This window comes from Apteryx rowi, unplaced genomic scaffold (assembly GCF_003343035.1).
Source record: "Apteryx rowi isolate R43461 unplaced genomic scaffold, aptRow1 scaffold_206, whole genome shotgun sequence".
Classification (NCBI taxonomy): domain Eukaryota; kingdom Metazoa; phylum Chordata; class Aves; order Apterygiformes; family Apterygidae; genus Apteryx; species Apteryx rowi.
The window spans coordinates 562,012-584,474 of NW_020448375.1; the positions used below are offsets into that span (position 1 = coordinate 562,012).

At 38.6% G+C, this 22,463-nt stretch overlaps 1 protein-coding gene across 3 annotated transcripts in view; it reads left to right on the forward strand.

Annotated features, from left to right (window-relative positions):
• FGFR2 (fibroblast growth factor receptor 2) overlaps positions 1–21,535 on the forward strand; it is an 80,977-nt gene extending 59,442 nt beyond the window's left edge. For all 3 annotated transcript variants that reach the window (XM_026064007.1, XM_026064008.1, XM_026064010.1), the window contains 9 exons: positions 4,381–4,532; positions 8,074–8,195; positions 8,827–8,937; positions 9,613–9,803; positions 13,056–13,178; positions 14,542–14,612; positions 16,604–16,741; positions 17,562–17,667; positions 21,371–21,535. In XM_026064007.1, coding sequence (XP_025919792.1) covers positions 4,381–4,532; positions 8,074–8,195; positions 8,827–8,937; positions 9,613–9,803; positions 13,056–13,178; positions 14,542–14,612; positions 16,604–16,741; positions 17,562–17,667; positions 21,371–21,535 — 1,179 coding nt within the window. The remainder of the gene's footprint in view (positions 1–4,380; positions 4,533–8,073; positions 8,196–8,826; positions 8,938–9,612; positions 9,804–13,055; positions 13,179–14,541; positions 14,613–16,603; positions 16,742–17,561; positions 17,668–21,370) is intronic.
• Positions 21,536–22,463: the final 928 nt, after the last annotated feature.

Below are 22,463 nucleotides of genomic sequence, written 5' to 3' on the forward strand. Positions count from 1 at the left end.
GAGCGTAACTGGTTCTTGAACCCATAATTTTAATGGGTTGGAGAGCAGTGCTGCAGATGAAAAGGTGAAAGGAGAAATCTGGAAAAAAGTTTTCTACCTACTGTTACATAAATGCATACAGATTATATAGATTAAAGTTGACCAAGTCTACTGACCTTTGCATATGTAGAATTTTCTTCATTGTTTTATAGTGCACTCTAAACCAGTGAAAAAAAGATTTTTGAGGCACGAGTTCAAAAGTTAATTCTTTACTGTTGCAGAAAAGGGGAAAGGCCATTTAAAAGTCTCCTCCAACCACAGGCCAGCCTGGGCTGGCCTAGTCTTTTCTGGAGCAGATTTTTATGGCCCTTTAGCTCCTATAACTCCTTGCACTGCTCCAGTTAATCAATCAGAAGACTATTCCCTGGGAGTGCCGTCCATTCCTTTTCTTGTCACAGACACTGAGCGGTCCCTCTGCATTTCTGTCATCATTCACATCCAAGTTAATGCACCTTAATTACCTACAGCATCTCCAGCCAGTCAGCCAGTTATTGTGTGAAGTAAACATGTTCAATTATGTTAAAAGAGAAATTGGCAATGTCTTTCATCTGTTTTATTATTATTTAACTTCTGTGTTTGAAGTATACCACAGGTGTATTTCAGTTTATTGCAAGTTTACATTTACAGGTTTTAACTGTCATAAGATTGCTGAATTCAAAGTTTAAGAGCTAGTAAAAAGATGAAGCTTTTGCAGAGATTTGAACAGTCTCTAATAATGATATTGAATTAATGAAAAAAGACCCCAGAACGTTTCGGGCTATTTCTGATACATGAAGGATATCATCTAAGGTTGCAGCTTCACTTCCAGGCCTTTGCTGTGCTGTCCCATGGAAACAATAGCTACGATGACAATGCAAACTGGAGGTCATTGGCTTTTTACTTGTGGAATTTAGCTTTTAATGTAAATTGTTTTCAACTGTGAAGGTGCTACCCAAAATGAACAAGAGGTGTTGTACCTCCTTAAACATCAGTTCTGGAATATGCTAAGAAACCAGTAGTACTCACATTTGGCTGGAGTACACCAATTTCTATGCAATTTTAAGCTGCAGCTATCTGAAAGTGTCCTGCACAAATTTCTCCTGACGCTGTGATGAACTGCAGCTTGCAATGGCAAACAGACATCTGTAAACCTGCAATGCTCCTGTACAGAGCAGAGGTTGCTATCTCGCCTCTGCTGAAATCCAGGTGAGCTGTGCTGTGGACTTCACTGTGACAAGGATTTTCCCAACGGGACCTACCCCTTGTTTTGGAAAGACAGAAACATTACTACTGATTTTTCAAAGAGGTAGTGGCACACTAGAAGGTTTAAAGGGAAATTTAAAGATAATGTGCTACATTCAGCAAAAGTTGTTCAGCCCAAAGCAGTATATAAACAAAGAAAACAAATGGATGAAGCTGAAGTGATATTAGCAGGGAAATATGGCTGAACAGGAGAGGGAATGAAAGGTGATTGGCAATAAGAAACAGGCTAAACACTGTAGGTCTGGGAAACTGAGGACAAAGAACTTACTTGGATGCAAAAGGGGTCTAGGAAGACAATAAGAGAGATATAAATAGAGTTGAAAAACAGCTGCATGTGTTTTGAGTGTTCAGCAATAACGATGCTTTGAGATGGCATTTACGGCAGATGGGGAAGCCTGAGCCAGGAGTTTGGAAGGCAAGAAAGTGAAGGGTAAAGGTTTTTTTTGTTGTGTGTTTTTTTTTTTTTTTTTAATAGGCCCTCGATAAGGATTTTGGTAAAATAGCTGGGGAGGAGTGGGTGGATTCTGGAAATATGGAGGAAGTGATGGTAGAATATTAATAGTAGGTTGCTATAGGAGAGATGAAAAAGTGGAAACCAGATATAACAGAAAAGTGAACTTCAGGGGAAGTCATGAGGGACAGAGGAGTTGCCACATTGCTTATTGAGATTTGTACATTTCTTAGTATAGAGCTGGTTCCTTTCATGAAGTGCCATTTTAAAAACATAGTGAAGTCATTAAAACGAGGAAAAAATAAGTAAAAGTCTAATTCCAGCCCTGGTTCTCAGGCTGACTTGCCATGCAGCTCTGAGTGAGTGCTTCAGCTTCAGCAGGTATGTTCCCCTCTGTAGACTGGGCAGAGCAGCATCTCCCTCTCAGGACTCTGTTCAATATTCGTTTACTGCTTTATTTAGAGTTACACAGTCTGTATTAATAGCAGTTTTCTACATGTGTCCCAAGCGGTCACCATGTTTATCATCTTCATTGTGCCTGGTACTTAAATTCCCTGAAAATAAATGCTGACTATGACAATGGTGGGACGGATGAGGGTGAAGGTGGTCCATCTTTCTTATTTGAATGGTTAGCCTTATCTGAGCAGTTATACTCACTTGTACCATAGACTCATATCTCACATGCAGAAGGTGAGAGTTCCTGATATCAGGGAAGGTCTGTCATTCAGCTGCAAAACTGGTTACCAAGTTTAATATTTTGAAAGCAGTCCTTAACACGTTCTTCCATATAAAATCTCTTTCCAGTCTTAGTCTGGTCTTAGAAAAATGTGTCAAGAAGCCAAATGCATTTGATGTCATGTTAAAAACTTGAGTATGTTTACCTGCAAAAAGACCTCTGAACCAAAACAGTTTGTCAAGGTCATGATGAAAAATTTATTTGAGAACCTTACCCTTGTTATATCAAAATACGTGGTGTAAGAGCATGACATGGTTGTAAAAGCCTTCCAGCCCCATCCTGGGAAGCTAAAGTAATTTAGTGACACTCTAATTGTTATTTGGACTTAATATACAGAAGCACTAAGTTGTACTTATCTGATGTCACAGAGACAAGAGGATTTTGCATTCATATCACTGTGTATCTCTGATTTGCTCTTTGCTGTTAGGATGTGTGTTTATAATTGCTTTTTTGTACCTAGTTATAAGACTGACCTATGGAACAAATGTGAAAGAATATGTAGCCTGGTAACACTTTTCATAAGCAATCCTGGTGTCAGAGTTGACTACAGGTGATACAGACAAAGATCAAAAGCGCTAGTTATACTGAGGGTCTAGACTGCAACTTTGGGAAGGGTCCAAGCCATCCTAGCTGACAAGGACCTCCTGCCAACTGATATGAGGACTCGTACTGGGGACAGCATTGCAAGAGGACCTTCAGGCTGCCCAGGCCACCTGATACAGGCTTGGCACAAAGGCTGTCATGGCCTGAAGAGAGAAGGAGGATTCCCACTTAAAGGAATGAGCAGAGTGGCAATAAAAGCTTCTTTGTTTTGTCTTCATATTCCCTTGAAACACTGAGATTGCTGGTTGCAGGTTTGAGGAAAGTGCCTTATGGACAATATACCATTTATACCAAAACGATTTTTTTGGTATGGTTGTGATAGCTGGTGCCTCTTTTTTCGTAGCAATTGTCATTAAATACCTTTGAAGTTCTAAGGAAAACGTACTGGTGTGGAGGCTGATGAGAAATCCTATTCCAAAGATTTGAAATAGAGGAAATGAAATGATTTTTGTGAACGCTCTTCCACATTGCATTTAGAATCTTTAATTAACAGTATAGGTAATGGAATACTTTTTTTTCTAAAGTATCCCCAAACTAATGTGATGGCTTTTTGATACTTTTGATATTAAACATTTAAAAAATATGTGAGAGGACCCTATATTTCCTACACAGTGAACATATGTGAGACCTGGATTCACTGACATTGATGAAAAAAAGTGGGAGCCTTTGCAAAAAATGCTGTTTTTCAATTAAAATTTGGAAAAAAAAATCAATTAACTGTTAGTCTTAGAAAAATATGGAGTTTGTGCACTGATTTAGGAAAAGAAATGATGACAAGGGCAACTAGAAATGAATGGAAGGAGATATGAGGAGGTAAAGTTTAGGTGCCTGAGTTTCCTGGTGAAGCTTCCTAAATACTCAGTAGAAGCTCTTAAAATCCTGCTCTGCAGGATGTCTTAAAGAGTTTGTTGGTGACCTCTGATTGTGGCACAAGCTGCTTGCTTAGGTATCTGAGGTTGGATGATATAAATAAAGTGATAAAAAAAACCCCTGAATTTGATAAATTAAAAGAGAGAAAAGTTTGTGTAAATTCACTTCTGAGTGAATGTATTTAAAACTTTATTTCTTCTATGGTTTTCAGCCAATGGGACAGACCTACAGCCTTATCGGCAATTTACCTGGAATCAGTATTGTGCTTAAGGGGGAGTAAACATATTAGAATAGTACACTAGAAGATCGTGGTTTCAGCCACTCTTTTTCCTAATACCACTGATATTAGCTGGCTTGGTTATCATGTACTGCTGTTTTCAGATATTGGATGAAGATTACATCTCTGCCTTTTTTTCTGCATCTTGTATTGCAATAACAGGTGTCAGCCGACTCAAGCTCCTCCATGAATTCCAACACGCCTCTGGTGAGGATAACTACCCGTCTCTCCTCTACTGCCGATGCCCCAATGCTGGCAGGAGTCTCAGAATATGAATTGCCAGAAGACCCAAAATGGGAGTTTCCACGAGATAAGTATGTAGTCTCTTTCCCTTAACACTGTTTGTATGCATCTGAAACATGAATGAAGAAGGAAGCTTCTTTCCAAATGTCTCTCGGGATTTCTTTAGCTAAAAGAAAATCCAAGTTATCTGAACCTTCTCAGAAGGTCAAGATTCAATTCCATTATCTGAGTTCAGTTTGTTTTAATAGAAACTGAATTTTCTCTGCCTGACATTGTGATTTATGTTCAGATTTCTTGTAGGTTTTCAGATACCATGGTGAAATGCAACTTCTATGTTAGTGAAAGAGTAAATCTGAAATTTTATTCCAAAATATATATGATCTAGACTAGAATAGATAGCACACATGCATTGTTGAAGGACAGTCGACATTTGCCCAGGCGATACTTCTGTACATTAAACCATGTTTCTTAATGATTGCTGTAGTTAATGTTTAGAAAATAGGTAATATAGTGCCATGTAGGAAATAGAGGAAATCTAGAGCATGATATTAGACAATCTTGTTCTTACTGCCTGAACCTTATGGGTAGGATTTTCTGGTAGGTGTTTTTGTATTAGCCTATATTAATGGAGATAATTTTTGATTTATTAGAACATTTTGCTTATTGTATACATATATGTATACAACTTCTCTGCTTTAAAACTATTAGGTTTCAAGCAGAACTCATTGAATTTTTTGTGTGTTCAAAATCATGTAACTAAATAATATTTTCTTCAAAGTCTGTGGAATAACATGCAAAATGAGCTGCAGAGTAATCCAATCAAAGCCATAACCATATTTCTTAATATGAAATGGATATGTAAAGGAGAGAGAATGTTAACACAGGTAGAACCATGATTATATACTGAAGTTAGTACTAATTTTAAGAAATCTTTAGGTGGCTTTTAAAAAGTAACACGTTTTATCATGAACAGTTTTCTGTGAAAGCTCAACATCATAACTCTTGGATGGAGGAGCTGTAATTTTGAACCTTCTGACAACTGTTCTGGAAATTATTTTAATTATGTAGCTGAAAACTGGTACAAAATGCTGTAATTGCCACCTGCAGTATTCTAGTCAACAGTGGGGGCCTGTATACATACTTCTGTCAGCCCATACCCTAGGGGGATACACTAAATGCGGAAAATTTTAGAGTGCTAAACATTTAAAACCAACATTCAGCACAAATGTAGGTGGAGCAGATTTCCAATGAAAGGAGGCTATTTAGAGGCAGTTTATTAGGTTGGGGGGCAGGAGGCACACAATGAGGGGTTTGTTACTTTAGGCCTAGCAGGGCAATAGCACATAAATTAACCAGTTTCCAATGCAAATGTTTGTTCTCTGCCAAGATCCTAAATTCAATTTTAGTTCTGGATAAAATGCAGGATGACCTCAGCATAGCATATGCTGCCCTTCAGTCTTTGCACCTTTTTAAACCAGCATTTGCTTTAGAAACCAATCCAAAACAGATTGAGAAATTCTCACTAATGTTAAGACCACATTTAAAAAGAGTCTGCGGACTGCCCTCAGGAGGAAGTGTCATTCAGTACTTTTCTCTCGTGTGCCCAAGCAGATAAGTGAGATTTTCAAACCTCTTAGCCTGGTCTAATAGTCTCCTGTTGATGGCATTACAACCCCCACCCCCACCCCATACTTTCATGGAAGAAGGCATAAGTCGAAGATCCATGCTTTTGAGAACCAATCCCTACATATATCCTGCGATTCCTGCATTTGGCCTTGGAAAGTCACGACCTTGAGAACTCCATTATGAGAATGCTCATCGGAGTCTGGCCCCCACACTGAATATTGTTACCAGCATCAAACTCCCCGAATACGCTCCCTGATTTCTGCTGTTTCACTGCTTCTGGAGTTAAGTAATATTCTGTGTGAGTAAAGGAGTCAGAATCTGGTCTTTGGCACTTACATTGGAACCAAAAAGATTTGGCCCAGAAGCTTTGAAGTTTCTGTTTTAGTTTCTCTTTATCCTCATAAAGCTGAGACTGAAGTTTCTGTGCCTGTTATAGCTGAGCAGGTTTTTCAGCCAGGTACCTGTTCCACAAAATGCATTTTGCTTATGCAGTTGACCCAGTTAGTGACCATTCTTTTTAAAAGGTTTCCAACACTGATAATGTGATTATAATTGAATTTCAGTTTCCCCCAGTCTCTGCTTCCCATTTTCTGAACAGAGCCTGGGTGCTGCAGATAGGAGGCATCTTCTGTTACCCTCATACATGGCATTTGTGGCAGCAAAGAGCCTGCAGCCAAGAAACAGGCTCTGTCCTGGACCCAGCTGCGGGCACATAAAGCATCCCGTCTCGCCCCTTAAGGGATCAAAGCACTGAGGGAATGTGTGAACATGTAAGAAGAGCAATCTTGCTGTGGATGGGAGGTTGTGGAGAAGTCTTGTAGGGGATGCTAAAATCTGCCAAGTGCTTTGTCCTGAGGAGGGTGCTGCTTTTGTGAGCGCCAATGCTACTTATGTGACCAGGCGTGGAGAGGGGTTGCCTCTCTGTGAATAGGACCAGTACTTACAACAGAGGAGCGGAGTCAGAGGCAGCGCCGGCAGTGGCAACTCTGGCAGCTGGTCAAGGCTCGTGAGCATGCAGAGAGCCTTTATCTGCACTCACACAGCTGCTTTGCAGAAGTAACCCCTCCCCGCCGCAGCTAGTGAAGAGTTAGCTCTTTGCTTGTCATGGGCATCTTTTCCCTACCCACTCCCCCACATTCATCCTCCCTCCTTTTTTCCCTGCAAAAAGAAAGCTGTCTGGCCACCTCATCATCCACAAGAAAGAGGGATGGGTGTGATAATTACCCACAGCTGTGCCCAAAYATGGAGTCTCCTGGGCTGCTCTCTCTGTCCTGTCTAAGCCCTTTGGCTCAAGAGATCATTAGGCAAATGTTCATGGCCCACATCCCCAAACACAAAGCAAGAATATGGATTTTGATCTAAAATTAAGTTATCTGAAAGAATGTTTGAATGTTTCCTTTCTGTCTACACTGTGCTGTTATATCACAGGAGCTAGTACTATTTAAAACATCCCTCTGGTTTTGATACCACCCTTTACCACACAAATCATCAGCTGCCTGAAAGCAAACACATGGCAACACACACAAAGAAACCTTTCTTTCATCTCCTTACAGTCTACATGAAAAGAAGAAAAATGGCCATATTACAATGACATGAAAAGCTTGCATGTTGTTGGCTATTCTGACATCCTGAATTTTAGTTGCAGTCTTACGCTTTTCAAAAGCTGTGTCCCTCAGTGTTGTGTGCTGTGCATATCTGACCAGCTAGCCATCAAATATAGCCTCTGTTATTACAAGAAGGAGGAGAGCTTAAAAGCTGGATTTAGTAACTGATCTGCCTGTATCAGATGCTCACTATACTGTCACTAAGAAAACATGCTACAGTGTGCATGAAAACCAGCGTGCACCAAGAGTCTCATTAGTTCCATATGATAAATGCTTCATGCTACAGCAAGTTGTTGAAAGCTTTTTATATTTAGCTCTGGAATTTCACTGGCTACATCCTTTCACCAGATGCTGTGTGTTAATCCCCTGTTTACACCTCTAGGCTGACGTTGGGTAAGCCCCTTGGGGAAGGTTGCTTTGGGCAAGTTGTCATGGCTGAAGCAGTGGGAATTGACAAAGACAGGCCAAAAGAAGCAGTGACTGTGGCAGTAAAGATGTTGAAAGGTAAGAAAATTAGCTTATTAGGGATCAAGATGGGTGATGTGGTAGTTTTTATCCACAGAAAGTTTCTTTTGTGGCATCTGAGCTCTGTCATTGTGGGGGGTCAAAGTGCACATAGTTGACCTCAGCCTTCAGCAGTTTGTGGTGTAAATCTGGGTCCTTGACAGCCTGTTTATCTTCAGTAGTGCATATTTGCAAGCCAATAGAGGTATTAGAATTTTCTGGGTCTCTCTGCTTTTAGTTTTGTTCACAGCAGAGGTTGTCAGTGTGTAGATCCTAGTCCATTCGCTCCAGGAGGTAGGTGCCTATTTATTTTGAATTTAACTATAAGGTTAATTTTAAGGAAAGATATAGTTATTAGTTGTTTGATAGTTAAAGACAGTATGTTTTGCCTCATATTAATGTGTTGCTTCAACCTATGATATGACTGAAGAAATGGTTAGTCCATCAAAGAGACTGAGACTACTGTTTATTAGGACATATCATATGACTTTGTATAACATACAATGTATACTGGAAAGCAAATCCCATATTCCGCATTTTGAAGCACACATGTTTTACACCAGCTGGTGAGCCTTAGTAAAGTTCAAGCTGGAACGCTGGAAAATATGAACTTCACTTGTGTCTTGTACAGATGATGCTACAGAAAAAGATCTATCTGACCTTGTGTCAGAGATGGAGATGATGAAGATGATTGGGAAACACAAAAATATCATCAATCTCCTTGGAGCCTGTACCCAGGATGGTGAGTAGAGAGAAGAAAGTAAGCCAGGACTTTCAAACAGGTCTTCAAAAGTCTCATTAATCATCATTTTTCAAGAGTTTTTAAGGAAACAGTCATGCTGTGATGGGATTTTTAGATATTTCACTAGCTTAGCAGCAATATTTTAACTTCTGTCTCTGATTATAAAGATGCATTGCAGCTTTAATATGAGAAAGGGTAGTATATCATATGAAAACTCGAATCTCTTTCTGTAGCGAAAATTGAAATTTTACAGTGGTTTTAGCCATGTTTGTCATTCTGAATTGTGTCAGTCCTGCCTTAGTGAAACTTGTATCCCTTAAATTGGAAATGAACGGTTTTACTCTCTAAATACCACAGTGTTTTTTCATGGCATTTTTGCATTGAAAATGCTTGCTTTTCAGAAGATAGCATGGTCCGGAAGGAATATGTGCTGGGTTAGGATTTAGGTCCTTTCTATTGCCAATTGTAGCTCTGCCACTATCCTGCTATGTAGCTTTGGGCCAGTCACTTAACAAAGTCTTGACCTCCTTTTCTTTCAAGTCATGCTTACTGATTTCACAGAAAATAAACGAATTGAATTAATAAAAGTTTATAAAGCACTAAAAGGTTCTTTACTTAAAATCATTTTACCCTTTGACCTTACTCCAGTTTTCACACGGTTCTGTTTATCCAAAGGTCCATTGTATGTGATAGTAGAATATGCTTCCAAAGGAAACCTGCGTGAATACCTGCGAGCACGCCGCCCACCTGGAATGGAGTATTCATTTGACATTAACAGGGTACCAGAAGAGCAGATGACATTCAAAGACTTAGTGTCTTGCACATACCAGTTGGCAAGAGGCATGGAGTACTTGGCTTCACAAAAAGTAGGTAGAACTCAGCAAATACTGCACAAAGCACTTGGTACATATTTGTTTGGCACTTTTTAGTTGAGTTTTGTTCTCATTGCATTTATGTAAAGTATTTACTGAGAGAATGACCTTTTCCCAATGAGTTGCATAATCCATGCCCTTGAAGATCAGTGGGAAAACTCATACACAAAGTTTCATACTTGTGTTTAACAACATTGCCAGAATTGATCATTTGTAGTAAATATGAATATATATCTGCACTTTGAATTCATAACAAAGATGGTCACTTGATTATATATGTCAAACAGCTTCAGCCTGGAGACAAGGCACCATTTGCTCTCTATTTCCTGTCAAATCTACTGAATCAGCTCACATAGTGATGTAAAGTAAATTAATTCAGTTACTGAAAGGATTTAAGGAATGATAACAGAGTTGAGAAGATGACAAGATACCTGGGCAGAAACTGTGAACAGAAGAGGCAAAAATAAACGTAGTAAATTAGTCACTTTAATTATGCACTTTACTTAAAACTGGTATTTGTCAGGAGAGCAAACTTGTTGAAAGAACTTATTTATTCTTTCCTGTCCCTAGACACTTACTTCTTCAAATTTTCTTCAAACATTTCTTCAACCAGTACCTTCATTAAATTATAATTATGAAACCTTAAATAGCTGTGTGTAACTCTCTAAACATATCGTGGCTGTATGGAAGACAGTCATGGATACCCTGGGTGATGTTTGGACCTAGTATCTATGCCAGACCACTGGATATTGGTGCTAAGTATTTCCTGCAAGGTGCTGAGTGGTTAGGGGAATTTATAGTGACTTCTGGTTGTGTCCACTCCCGAGTATGGAGTTGTTTTTAACCAAAGAAGAGAACTGAGTGTAAGCCTTTGATCCTGTGTGTGTACACAGGACACAAAGTCTTGGCTTTTCATTGCTTTTCTGTGCTTGTAGAGATTGGGGGAGCAGAATCGAGGTCTAATTTTGCTTTTATTCTTATGTTTTGACACACTAATTTTCCATGCAGTAGGGGAGACAGAGAGGCATGCATGATACCAAGAGGAAATGGAGTAAGCACGGGTATCGTATTAGGTAAACCATGCAGAATATCTCTTTCTAAGATTAATGAAACACTGGCTTGGCAAAGAGCCATGTCCCAGGAAGAAAGACCTGTTGTGAAAGAAAAAAACAAATCTTTTGATTGGCAAATCTTGAGAACAATTGTCCACCTGAGAAGCTCTGAAGTGCTATTGTAGGACACTGCCAAGAAGGTGTGCACTTATACAGATGCACACAGCAGAGTCATTTCATCCTGATCCAGTCCTTTTCCAAAAATACTTGTTCAGTGCAGTGCTGAACTTGAATGTAGGGCATTGCACAAGGCAAAGTGAAGAGGGAAAGCAAAGCTGTGCATTCCGGTTCTTCAAATAGCTCACCATTTATGTTTGTATTTCACTAGTTTTTTTCTCCTTAGGGAGCCATTTATTGAGCTGGAATAATAAAAGAGCTGGTCTTCTCATGGTATTTCCACCATCCAGAACTGAAACACTGTGAGAAGACCAGTTTTCTTGTTATTTCAATCCAATAAATGGTTCACTGAGACTTAAAAAAAATCACAAAAAATATAAATGCATATACAACCATCTCAGAATATAACTTTAATACGTAAAAGAAGAGCTTTGGGTGCCTACTCCAATTTTTGCCTTTAAGCAAATGGGACATTGCAAATGGGTTACCTAATGGGATTTCTAAATTGCATGGATATTTTTTAAAACTTTTGTGATGTGTCCTCTTCAATATTCCAGTATGGTGCAAGAATCACAGGGGCACTCCCCATACAGGTGGTTGGCCCAGATCACTGTAAAGAGAGAACAAATCATTACAGCAAGAGAGTCAGTGTTAACCTGTCAGATATGGAAATCAATAAGGCCCTATTTTGGAGACAGGAAGAGGCTCATTTGCAAAGCTGCAGGGTATGAGAAAGCACAAATACGCTGACAGGAGATTCAGTTGGACTCACATAGAGGGGTTGCAGACGGTTTGAGATGCTCTGTGGTAGGACCTGGTGCGGTAGCGTCCCCAGCTGCCTGCCGCTCTGGAAAGGCACAGGTCCACTGGACATCCTGTATCATCCCTTTCCGTCCCACCAAGATGCCTTGGATATCATAGGGCATCTCAAATGACATTAGGTACCTATATTTAGGCAACTGAACTAAGTTGTCGGAGCATGTTTTGCAAGGTGTGAGAACGTAGACAGGGGAAGTAGGAAGGCTGGCCTATGTTATTTCTGTTACCATTGCTTTGCTGATGCTGAAGTAGAAGACTAATTTGGTGCTGAAAGCATGTCCTGTGTAAATGAACGAATGCATTGCTGGAGCAGTTTTTTCTTCACATTTGCCCTAGGCTAACCCAGTGCAGAGCAGAAACTCCGTAGACTTGTTTTACCCATGAAGGATAAGAGATCTCAAAAAGTAATTGGGGCAAGTTGCAACACAAGAGAGAAACTGGCTGTTGTAAAAAACTTGTAGTGGTTTGGTCCAGCATGCCTGTGCATATGCTGAAATAAGGAGGACACATAAAGCGTAACCCAAAATTGAGGAGGAAAAAAAGGATATCTGACTTGGAAAGAAGTAAGATATCCTGGGGAGGATTCCGAATGCACCTTGTATTACTTCTAATAAGGCTGCTTGAACATAGGAGTGATATCCAGAGTAGTCACAACTCCCTTTCAGTGTCGAGAATAACAGTTGCAAATGTTCAGGAGAATGCTGACACAAAGAAAACGTTCTGAGGAGATAACGTTTTTAGTTTCAGTGTCAGATCTGTTTAAAAAGCAAACAGTGCAGCCCAGGTTATATTTTTTTTCAAAATTAAGCTGCTGTGGTCCTATGGTTGAAGTAAATACACACACCCTAGACATCTGGTTTAAAATTATATACTGTAGATGTATCTCATATTAAGATCTTTCTTATTAAAAATGGTTGCACTGATCCAGACTGTCAGGTTTTAGCTCTGTTGATCCAGTATAATTTGAGAAGCTGCATCATAAAGCACTCATTAACAGTGTCTGTAATGAAAATGCTGCAATACCTGTACCGAGGCATGTGTAGCGAGGAGTGAATCACAAACAGCTTGGAACACTCTGATCACCACCCAAGCCTTCAGCCTTAGCAACATATAAGTCTTAAAAAAACAGGCTTTTCTAAGGTTTAGAAATAATTTCAACCATTTGTTTCAGTGGAATTTTTCTTTTCTTTCTTTTCAGTGTATCCATCGAGACTTAGCTGCAAGAAATGTTTTGGTAACTGAAAATAATGTGATGAAAATAGCAGACTTCGGTTTAGCCAGAGACATCAACAATATAGATTATTACAAAAAGACTACTAATGTAAGTGGATGGTTTTCTTATCTCTGAAAACAAGTGTTTCTTTCAGGGTTCACTTCAAAACTGTGATTATAATCCTAATGGACTTCTTGCACAGAAGCCTAACTTTTAATCACAGAAAGAAAACAGAGATTAAGGACATAAGCATTTCTATCCCCTCTTACAGTGACAGTTAGTTAAAAAGATAACCAAAGAGACTATTTGTTACATGATTTATTATAAATGATAAAATGTAAGCATTTATTTTATATGTTCCTGACTGATCATTTGAAATATGTAGAAATATTCCTTTTGATTCCAGCTGCCTTTTTTTTTTCAGCTGGGCCTATGATCTTGAGAAACACTATATAAACAGTAATAGCAAAAACCACAGTAAAAATCCTAGTTGTGTGTGGTAATGTCACATACAGCTTTATGCGTTTTGCCTGTACTTGGTTGTAAAGAAATTACTGCAGTAGTATCAAAGAGGGGCTATAACTTGAGAAAATTGGTTTTTACTCCCCTGTCACTGTTTAGCTGTATAACCTGTACCAAATCAAGAAGGTAAAATGTTTCAAATGTAGCTGTTGATCTGAGGTGCCTGGTTTTGAACACCTTACACCTTGTTCTCAGAGAGCTTGATTTGTTTTTTGATGGGAACTTTGCAGAACTCTTTCAAGTCTTCAGACTTTATTAATATTTGTACAAAATATTAATTATTATCAATCATGTTAAGTGGCTTATCTGTGAAAATAAAGCAGTATGTGATTAATGGCATTTTAATGGTAACACCTGAATCTGCACACTTGCAAAAAGGCAGAGCAACCAGGTATAGGTATGTTGACACTGGAGGGAGTTGAACCCACTTCGTATCAAATTTAGCATGATTCCTGAGCTCTGAGCAGAGCAGAATTTCTGTGCAAAGCAACAGGCATTTGTGACTGCAAGCTTTTGGGCCACTGCAAAAGGCTGAACAGCAGAATAAAATTCTGGAGTTTAGTGACCGGCTTAGTGTTGCAGGCAGGCCTATTTTTCAGAGAATTATTGAGATTTTTGTCTTTAAAGAACCATAGTGGAATGAACTTTTTCATGTTGATCTCCTTACCCTATTGTCCTTCTAGCAAGTAATCTGGGGACTTTTGGGGAGCCATCTGTGCTTTTAATTTTATCTTAAATGTTTATATACATTTTCCTTAACTGTCTTTAGCCCATTTTACTTTTTTTTCTGAAAATTTTAAAGGTAAATTATATGCTGGTTTGCCTTAGCAGACTGATCTCTGAGAACTGATTAATCTTTTAAAAATTCAATATTGAAATCATCCCGTAAATTGCTACCATTGTAATGAATTAATTTTTTCATTCCTTCTCCTCCCCTCCAAATTTGTAGGGACGGCTTCCTGTAAAGTGGATGGCTCCAGAAGCTCTGTTTGACAGAGTTTACACGCATCAAAGTGATGTGTAAGCAACTTAATTTGAATGTTTTTCGGAAGGGTGGGAAGGGGAGTTCTTCTGGTTTGGATTTCTTAATGTTTGGGATATCTTTAAATGTATTTTCTTGTTGTCTTTTACCTTTAAGCATTTCCATTATGTGTTTCACATATTAATAGATGGAACAGGACATGCCCTTAGAAAGTGAGGATTTTATGGTAGACTGCTAACCAGTGCTCTGTTACTAATCTGCCCGGCTTCAAAGCACATGAAAGGTGGAAAATGCTAACCTCCTTCTGTCAGTGCGGAAGTTTCCCCCCTTGAACTTATTTACGGATGTGCAGCTACAAAGAGTCTATCTAATTTGCTTGGCTTTTGGCATATTCTGGACTTCCTTCAGGTTTAAAAAAGAAAGAAAGAGAGAGAGAAAGAAAGAAAGAAAGAGAAGAGAAGAGAAAGATCCTGAAAATTCTTGTCAAAATTTGTTCTAATATGAGATACAGTGAAGCATAGAATGGACATACTAGAAAAGTTTTCTCTGATTTTAAAAACATTGTTGCTTCCCAGCAGTATTTCACATGTTAAGGCTAGGAAATCATTGGACTCTGACACTTCAAAATCTTTTAATGTGTGCACAGTGTAGCTGGCTGATGCAACCTCTCAGGATTTATTCTGTTTCGTATTAAAGTTTCCTAGGCCAATCGACAGTACTCATATGTACTGTACTTTAAGTAGATGTGTATTTTTTACGCAATGCAGATGAAGATCTCATGTTTTCTATTTCTCCAAGAGAAGCTGTTAACCATAAAGGGCTGGATGCTTCCCAGGGCAGGTGTAAAAGTTTATGCATGTCAGTGCAGGGTTAACATGAAAAAGAGCAGGGTGGAGAAAATAGTAGAGGGTATCTCCTTCTTCTTTAGCCAGAGTGCTCTTCCCAAGGTCCGCTCTCCTTGGGACAAGCAGTTACCCAGGCTTTTCCTGCAGTCTTTACATTTACAAAGGAAACTATATACGCAGGTTAAGGGTAGATCAAACTTAATTTTTAAGATAACACCTTAACAAGATATTTAAGTGAATGTGAAATAAACTACTTCACTGGTTCAGCACTGAAAGTCAGCCTGAGCTCCTCAACAGCCACAGAACACAACAATTCCAGTGCTGGAACTTTGAGGCTCTTGGCCCCATGGTGGCTTTGAAGACTGCTAAAGATAATATTATTGCAAGTTTGTGCAAACAGTTTACTGCTGTAAAGCTAGGAGAGCTGCAGAGAAGTTTGGGAGCCAGTGCAGGCTTTGTGCTATTGCTCACCTGGCAGAGCAGCCTGCCAAAGAGCCATAGCTTGCCAGCAAGACGTGATGAGGCAGGCTCTGAAGGAGATGGTAAGCAGGCAGGCAGAACTGGCTGAAAATTATTCTCCTTTGTTTCCTGACAAAAATTACTCAAACAGAGCAGACTGATGCAAAATATTTGTTTTCAACAACCTTCTTTTTCCAAAATATCTCACCACGTAATTGCAAACCAACTTAGCTGTGTGAATGCTCTGTAAATAATTAAACTGTGAAGATGCAGTTCTTTGCAGTAGCCTTGGAAACCTGGGTGCTTGGTGCACACCAGACAAAGGCTAGGAATGTGTTTGTGATCGTGCTTAGGTCAGTCCCTATTCAATGTGCTACTGATGCACCTGATGCACTTCATGGACTGATGTCCCACTCGAGCCTGTCAGAGATAAGCAGGTGCATGAAGATAAACTTAAATCTCTTTGAGATTGTGATTGGCAGCTGGTCTGGGGACAGTCTGGGACTAGATCCTGACACACTTCTTTCTCACTGAGTAAACCCACCAGGAGTACTGCATATAACAAAACAGGATAGATTGGTCTGTCAAACTGGCAGAATCTGGCTCTTAAGCAGACAGGACTTATGAAGTAGCAAGACACTACTTTTTGCATCTTTCCTGGAAACATCTTTGTTTTCAACATTAAAACAGATTTAATACTGTACTGTTTCCTCTTTGTTCTGCAGATGGTCCTTTGGTGTATTAATGTGGGAGATCTTCACCTTAGGAGGATCACCCTACCCAGGAATTCCGGTGGAGGAACTTTTTAAGCTGCTTAAAGAAGGGCACCGAATGGATAAACCTGCCAACTGCACCAATGAGCTGTAAGGACCCTTATTTGCTGTACAAGGATCGAGGGGCACAAACCATACTGAATTCACACAATTGATGCTACCCAAGGCAGACTCTAAAATTTTCAGAATTGCTTGACTCTAGAATCATGCATATATGTGGATATAGATACGTAAAGAAAAGGTATAAAAAGGTCTTGAGGAAATGTTTGACAGAGGATACTTCTTTACACACCCTGCTGTGGTCCCACTGAAAAAAGAAGAGAGAATCTACAAGCCAGTCTTTGTCAGTGGTTTTACACTGCTATTTATCTTATTTTAATCTCACTGGTGCAAAGGCTCTTAAATGATGGTACACAGACCACTAATCATGTATAAGCTATGTCACACTGGTTTCGTACACAACAAAATACATTGGGAAGCTGCTCCATTAACACAACATTATCCACCGGTGACAATAAGAGAGTGTTTTCACTTTCTGATATTTGAGTATGGCCCTTGACTATTTCCCCATTATAATTTCTTGACTTCGCAAAGGCCATTGTCTCTACCATAACAAATGTAATGAAATGAAATGAAATACCGTTGAAATTGCTGGGACAGAGAAAAGCTATGGAGTCTCGTCCGCAAAGATGTAATTTAGCAACTGGGCAAGAAGAGATACAAGAATAGAAATGCACTTGCGACAGAAGCAGGGGTCTTTCTTGGTTTACAGGACAATGGTTGGTCCATCAGTAGGACTGTGGGGTGCTCACTGTGTTACTTATGATGAATAACAATGTCTGTGTATGAAAAGGTTTACGAGAACTGCATGTAATTTTAATTAACTCAAGGAAATGTTTATTTATTACAGCTATATGATGATGAGAGATTGCTGGCATGCTGTGCCTTCACAGAGACCAACTTTTAAACAGTTGGTAGAAGACTTGGATCGAATTCTTACTCTCACAACTAATGAGGTAGGTAAATTGTTTCTCTTCATAAGCTGCAGATCAGGACATATGGTTCAGGAAACAGATGGAATTTGTTCATTTACGAAATACTACTCTAGTTCTCTTGTTGTTCTGTTCGTCATTGTCCTCTGAGGTTACATGCAGCTAAACTATCTATCCTGTGAAATCCTGGGTTTCTTGCCAGCATGCCTTGATTTATGTAACTAAACAGAAACACATCTTTAAAATGTTTTTGTTTATTTCTCTTTGCATCTTTTGATGTTTTTAGCACAGCAGTATAGAGGGAATACACGTGGCAGGTTGGGAGGCAATGTTTATATTTCAACATGAGTTTCATGTGAGGGAGGGAACTAGAGTTCATGGTGTTTTTCATTTATCAACTCAGTTTGATTCCCAGCTATGATATCTAGGTCAGAATCGTCAATGGTAGATTTCAGATTATATGCCTGAAAGTGAATTAGGTTCACTGAAATAGCTCTCTGTGGAGGGAATGAGGACCCACAGGGAATGTAGGAACAGCCATCCAATTATCCAAAGGTCCTGCCTAACACTGCTTCAGGTTGGGATATATGAATGCAAAAAGATTTTATGTGAACAGCATTCTTTCAGAGGTCTGAAATACTATTAGTCTTAACAAGGAACACACTGATTAGCATATTCACACAGGGATCAGTTCTCTTATCAGAAAATCATAGGCACCTGTGAGGAAGTTTACACCAGTAATGGGAATGGTGATTCTTTTGGTAGAAACTTGTTTTGAAAGAAAATGCTTGGTGTCCCTGAAATATTTTACAAATTCCTATTTGTTCTGAGAAATGATACATATAATGAAAAAAGCAGAACAAAACACTTAGAGAAAAAAGTCAGAATAACTTGTTTTGACCATTTCTAAAATTAGATTTTCTGATTTGATATGATTTTAGGACTTCTTTATGAGGGCAAAAAAGGTAGAAAAACATGTCTGGTTCCTTTTGCGTGGATCTCCAACATTACCTCCTAGTTTTTCAGAATTGCAAGAGAAATAAAAAATCAATTGTTAAGCAGCTTTAGGAAAGTTTGTGTGCAATATTGCTGAGGGGGAATCTAAGTAAAGGGATGCCATTATGTAGGATGATCATTTTGCCAATAGAGTAGACTAACCTTTCTGGTTGAAAAAGATCATTTGGCTTTGATAGTAGCTGTAATTTCTCTGGATTCTGTTTTTAAGGCTTATTCTGAAAAGTGGCACCTTCAAGAGTGGCTCAGAGATGACGCAGGAATATGTGCTCCCTACTGAGTCAGTAACATCACTTTATGTACCATTAACATTTTCCCCTCATCCAAGTACTGACTGGATCTTTTCCTGCCTAATTTATATATGATTTCACAAGACCAGTTGGAGGTGGGCTGGCTGCCACTGCCGAATGTTTGGTGGCTTGGATTGGATATGCATTTGCACATTCAAGAGTGAGATTCTGGCCTACAACTCTGAGAATATTTCTTTCTTTCTTTTTTTCTTTCTTTCCTTTTCTTTCTTTTTTTTTTTTTCCTTACTCATCTTGCCTTCCTAGTTCTGTATTGCTAATGGACCTGGAAAGATCTCAAAGGTAACCTGAAAAGGCCTTTAGCATTATGTAAATTACTTTAGACTGGAATCATAGGAAAAAAGGCTGGGAAAAGCCTTGGGAACTCATCTAATCCATCCAATTGGTCTACAGCAGGATCAGCTATACCTTTGTCTTTCCTGATAGATGTTTAAGTAACTTGTTCTTAAAGATCTCCACTGTTGTAGTTCTGCATCACCCCTCAACAACTTATTACAGCATTTCATTAACATTACCTCTTGAAAGCTTTTCCTAATATCTAACCCTACTACGTAAGACATTGCTTTTGTCCTATTTACCCTGGACAAAGAGAGCAAATTATTTCACTCCTGTTTGCAGCACATTTTATGTTCTTGAAGACTTGTCATGTTCTCACTCAATGTCTTATGAGTGCTCCAGTTTGTCCCGTTGTCCTTCATAGCTTGTGGTTTTGAGACCTCTGATTTTGTGTAATCTGCACAGTTTTCCTGAAGTGCAGCTCCTTCGTGCATCTGTCTGACAGTACTTCTGCTTATCCACTTCACAATGGCAGACATGACAAACAACATGACAGTGTTGATATGGGGTCAACCTGGGTTGCCCCAAAACCCCAAAATTGCTATGGAAGCCAATAGAATCTCATTCTGCATTTGTGCAAGTGATTATTACTGCATAAGTGGTAGTGTCTTGCTCTTGTCCTTACCTGTTATTTCAAAAGACCCAGCTGCCCATGTTTCCCAGAGTATCGTGCAGTGTTTCACAGAGCATCATGGGATCTTTGTACAGAAGTCACTGGGGGTCAGCCTAATGGCTGTGTTTCATTATATCAACACGAGGAACTATCCTGATGCTGGAGGTGAGACATTTTAGGCCCCTTTATGTGATTCTGGCCCTTTATGTTGGATAAAGAGGCTGGACAGGACATAAGGATCCCACCTTCAATATTGAATTCATAGCTGAATTATTTGATATGACAAGCTGTGTCTGAAATCTTCAAATATTGGAATACTTTTTTCTTCTATTCATGTAGAAAGTACTTGATCATTTCTGGTCACCTAATATACCACATTCTGGTTCCCTAGTATATAATTACATGCGAAGATCATCTTCATGGATCCTTTAAAAATCTATTCGGCAAAATAGGAGGTAATCATAGATGCAAACTGCATTCTGCAACCTCTTTTGCTGCCTACTGTATTTGTCGGCATTTTAAAGCTTACATTTTTCCTCCCTTTTTAAAATGGTGATCATTTTTAAACAATAATATGGTAGTGATTGAATTTCTGACTTAAGAAAATATGTTAACCAAAGAACTAAATTACCCCAAACCTAAGTACAGCAGTATAAAATACTGACTGAGGTGGAAGACTCCTCTCGTCAGTATGATCATAACTTGTGGTTTAGCAAATGAAGAGATTGCATTTAAATGAATGCAGCTGCCCTTTAGAAGTTGAAAGAGAAGGAACATTTCAAGGGGAAAAATAACTTTATTCTCCTGCCAAAGCTGTTGTTTCTAGCAAAAGAGCCATAACCCAAAACTTGGAATCAGCAGATATTATTTCCTTTTTTAATGACTGCTTTGGTCATGGCTACTCTGGCACACACACGCGCCTGCGCGCGCACACACACACACACGCACACACACACACAAGAAAATACAGTGAAAAGAACCACATATGCCGCTGCCTGTTTAAACACAAATTTAATATCACAGAATATAAAACAGCTATGCAAAATGACCAAAGGAGTATTGGAAGTATCTGTCCATCTCCAAAGCATTACCATGTGCTAAAGAAAAATGGTTCTATTTAGGTTGAAATTTCATTTTTATCATTGTAAGTGAAAAGTCCTCTTTTGATGTGGTTGCCATGTTTATTTCTACTGACACAGCTAATGCTGATGATGTTGGACTTCACAAAAGTACAGTGTTATTGGTTTCTTTTTCTCCCTTTATTCAAGCTCCTTGAGTAGTCCTTGTTTTATCAGATATTTAAGTACCAGGCAGTTTTGAATACACTAAAATTGTAGAACTGACTGTCATTTTTTAACTTTTTTTGCCCACTGTATGACCAAGCCAGAGCAGTGGAAATATGTTATTGTCAATTTTACATGTTATTTTAAAATGCAATTTATTTCTTTTGTTACAGGAGTATCTGGACCTCAGTGGACCTCTCGAACAGTATTCACCTAGTTACCCTGATACTAGGAGTTCATGTTCTTCAGGTGATGACTCTGTTTTTTCTCCTGATCCAATGCCTTATGAACCTTGTCTTCCCAAGTACCAACATATGAATGGCAGTGTTAAAACATGAGAAGAAACCATTCTTATTGTATAGAGGAATAAAGAAACAAGACCATCAAGCTACCTACCATATACAAAACACAAAATCTTTTCTCCAGGACCTTAATGTTTTTGCTTGTACATATGAAATATGAAAAAAAAGAAAAAAAAGAAAACTTGGAGGAAAACAGTCAGAACCTACATAAAGAATTATATAATTTGCAACTTTTAAATACACCCAACAAAGAAGAATGTTTATGAACTGTGTCTAGATACCCATCACTATCAATTTTCTGGCTTACTGTAAGCTGTAACAGACTTTGTTTGTACAATGGACCAGTTGGACTTGAGGCAAACTCTGGGTCTGCCTTTCTTGTTTATTTTGTAATATTTGGAGAAAATATATGTTGGCACACACTTACAGAGCACAAATGCAGTATATAGGTGCTGGATGTATGTAAATATATTCAAAATATGTATAAATATATATATTATATATTTACAATGAATTATTTTTTGTATTGATTTAAAGATGGATGTCCCAATCCACCTAGCAAATTAGTCTCTTTTTTAACAGCTATTTGCTAAATGCTGTTCTTACACAGAATTCTTAATTTTCGCCATCCAAAGGTGGAAAATACTTTGCTTTCAGGGAAAATGGTATATCATTAATTTATTAACTAATTGGTAATGTACAAAACAATTAATCGTTTATAGGGTTGTTGTGTTTTTGTAATTTAAATGGCATTTCTATGCAGGCAGCACAGAGAACTAGTAGATATATTGCTCAGACTTTACTAGTTTTCAGATCTTTAAAGAAAGAAATATTTACAGTATATAACTAATTTTGGGGAATTAAACTTTTGATTTATTTGTGTTAAAAACCTTGGTGTCAGATGATTATTCTTATCAAACTCAAATCCTTTAACAAGAAAGTCTTTTATTCTCAATACCTGTCA